This window comes from Corylus avellana, chromosome ca4 (genome assembly GCF_901000735.1).
Source record: "Corylus avellana chromosome ca4, CavTom2PMs-1.0".
NCBI lineage: Eukaryota > Viridiplantae > Streptophyta > Magnoliopsida > Fagales > Betulaceae > Corylus > Corylus avellana.
The window spans coordinates 5287066-5290071 of NC_081544.1; the positions used below are offsets into that span (position 1 = coordinate 5287066).

Here is a 3006-nt window from a genome sequence, read left to right on the forward strand (position 1 = left end):
TATGGCCCCCTTAGAAAAACTGAAGCTAGTTAGGTAACATATCAAAGGAAATCATGGCGGATGCTAACTTTTACCTCAAAGTGATTTTATGAAGAATAAAATTAAAGACCAACTAGCAGTTTGAAAAGATAAATATTTGATTATCTCGCTCTTCTATGCACAACAGCCCAAGAAGAAGAAAATAATGCATGAATGTCTACCAAAAGAATCAAGGAAGGTAATCCTAGTTCCTTTCCTCTAAACTCAAAAGAACCCACCTTAAAAGCATTGGAGATGGTGTTATTCATAAAATCAAGAACAAAGTCACCAGCTAACATGCCCAATATTCCACAGACAATTGTAATCCCTCCAAAAATCAGATCTGGATTGCTCTGCAAAATTACCCAATTGCATATGGTACAACAAGATCACCTAGTTGTATCTTGGGGCTACATTGTTATCATTTAATAAGTGCATCTTATTTGCAGCACGGTTTCTATGTGCTGCAAATCAGTGATTTTTGTTGCGAAGGGATCACACATTAAAGAATCTATACATGGCAGAGGAGAAAGAAAAGTATATTTAAGCATGTACTCGATGGAAATTACTCTAAACCAAGAGATAACAATTAAACAGAGGACCATTAATATAACTATGTATTTCATTGAACAAACAAATATACTACAAAACTTTTTTTTTCCTTTTTCTTCTTAGAGATCGTTAAATTTCAAACCCAAAACATTAACAATGTAGGAAGAGAAGAGAGAAATTGATCATTCTTGAACAAAGTGTATAGTATGCAAGACAAGCAATAAGAAAAATAAACATCTAAAACTTTGTTTATTATCCCGATTCATAAAGGTCATTCATTTACAACGTGTAAATTTATATACCCCCAACTCCCCAATCTAAAACCTATAAAGAATCACTTTACAGAGAAAAAAAAAAGATGTTCAAATTCCCCAATCAGCATGGAGAATCACTTATATACATAAAACTATAAAGAATCAACTATAAAGAATACAAATCAGCATATCTAACAAAATTGCCATACCCTCAAATGAGTCAAATCTGAAATATAATAATCACAAATCAAAGTATCCATTCATCCTTCTTATACTCCATTAACTAACTCCGGAAGGTGCCAAGTCCCAACTCTGTGTAAGATTTGATGATGGCTTCCCACATTGGTCGAAACCCAATTGACTAACATTGTCGAAAAATGATTCCATGTCTTTAAAGAAATCATCTTTCCCAGCCTCATTCTGCACATTAGGAGAAATATGGGCGATGTCCTCAAATGCAGCTTCATTATCAGCAAATGCAATGCTTTCTACATCCTCATTCCACAAGTTGGGGGAAACAGGTGTGCTCTCGTCAACAGCAAAGACCGCTGAGTTGTTTGATGTAGTCGTTGATCCCATGTTTTCAAAGAAATCATCGTTGAACAGCAAAGACCGCACATATGATGATGCCTTGCTACACTGGTCGACATCAAGACACCCCAATTGACCATCGTCGAAAAATGATCCCAACTTTTCAAAGTAATCATCGTTGAAAAGCTCTGGAATGCTGTCCAAATCAAACATTCCATCATCATCCATCAAAGGAAGATCCTCCTGTATTTCAGGAACTACTGAATGCTGAGAATCAGCTCTGTCCTCAACAGCAGAAGATGTAGCAATGCTTTCAGGGTAGTTTGATGTAGTCGTTGAACCCAACCCTGCAGGAAAGTTGAGGCGAGCACGAGGGCCGTACATTTTCTTCGCAGCTTCATCATAAGCACGGGCACCTTCCAAAGAGTTTGTAAAAGTACCGAGCCAGAGCCGATTCCCCCCGTTTGGCACTCGGATTTCTGCAACCCATTTGCCCCAGGTCCTTTGTCTTACTCCTCTATAAGTGCATAGTGAGTTCTCAGGCCCTCCCTGGCCTTTCATGCATCCTTTCTTAGACCCAATGGCTTGAAGTTTTCCAGATCGTTTGGTGTCAACATTACACTCTTTCCACTGTGCAAGAGTCTCAACAGCTCGTGACTTCCTCTTTCTGAAAAAAAAAAAAGAAAAGAGATTTTTAGATCACCAGTAGGCATCCATCTTTGAAAAGGCAACAATCAAGCAAACTGAAACAAGGCGTCACTACTTCTAATACGAGATCGAGAAGAGAACGAAACCAAAAAACCAAATATATAGACTAAGCCCTAACTACTTGGGCCTTACTGTGGGCAGCCCAACCCAAGATCCGATCCAAGGGGCTTACTGTGGGTAGCCCAACCCAAGATCTGATCCAAGGGGCCTTACTGTGGGTAGCCCAACCCAAGATCCGAAGGGCTTCGGCCGCTGATCTAATATACCCATTACAGAAATTTGAAAATAACCCTTCCTCACCACTGTAGATTACTAGAAACAAGTCCATTACTACACAGACATGCAGAAGGGGAGAGAGGTCGACCGCAATAACGGTGTAAAACAAAAAACCAGTGATGGCTAATAATTAACGGCGAACAGAGTAATCGACCGACCGCAGTAGTTAGTCAAGGGAAAACATCAAACAAGAAAGAACCCAGATCCAAAGATCGAACAGAGATGTGAAATTAACAGAGAAAAATCAAACAATAAAACAGAATCAAGGAAAAACCAAAAGACCCAAAGACAAAAAATGGAATTTCCCAGAAAAAAACAAGACAATCGCCACTCCGCAGCAAAACCCCAGAGACAAACCCACAACAACACAAAGAAAAACTTCAAAGAAAACGCAAAGAAAAGGTACCTCGTAGTCGTCGTGGTCTCTGAAGACGACATGGCGGAAGCGAAAGAAAAGTTGTGTCTGCGAGAGACTGAGAGCAGAGAGAGCGATTGTGAAATTCAGAGCCGCAAAAAGAACCCAGAAAACCAAGGCGGAGATAGGACGTACGTGGGGGAAAGGAAACAGAGTAAACGGAGAGAGTGAGAGAGAGGTTCATTTATAACCCTTCTCCTCCAGATATTACACGTGACTTGGAGACTTTTCTATTCGTCCTGCTGCACGTTG

General features: G+C 39.9%; 1 protein-coding gene across 1 annotated transcript; it reads right to left on the reverse strand.

Moving 5' to 3' along the window:
- Nucleotides 1-1103: 1103 nt before the first annotated feature.
- On the reverse strand, nucleotides 1104-2777 carry LOC132177912 (ethylene-responsive transcription factor ABI4-like). The gene is made up of 2 exons (XM_059590391.1): nucleotides 2746-2777; nucleotides 1104-2022 (listed from the first exon to the last, which is right to left on the reverse strand). The coding sequence occupies exons 1-2, from the start codon at nucleotides 2775-2777 to the stop codon at nucleotides 1104-1106; spliced, it is 951 nt and encodes a 316-aa protein (XP_059446374.1).
- Between the last annotated feature and the right edge of the window lie 229 nt (nucleotides 2778-3006).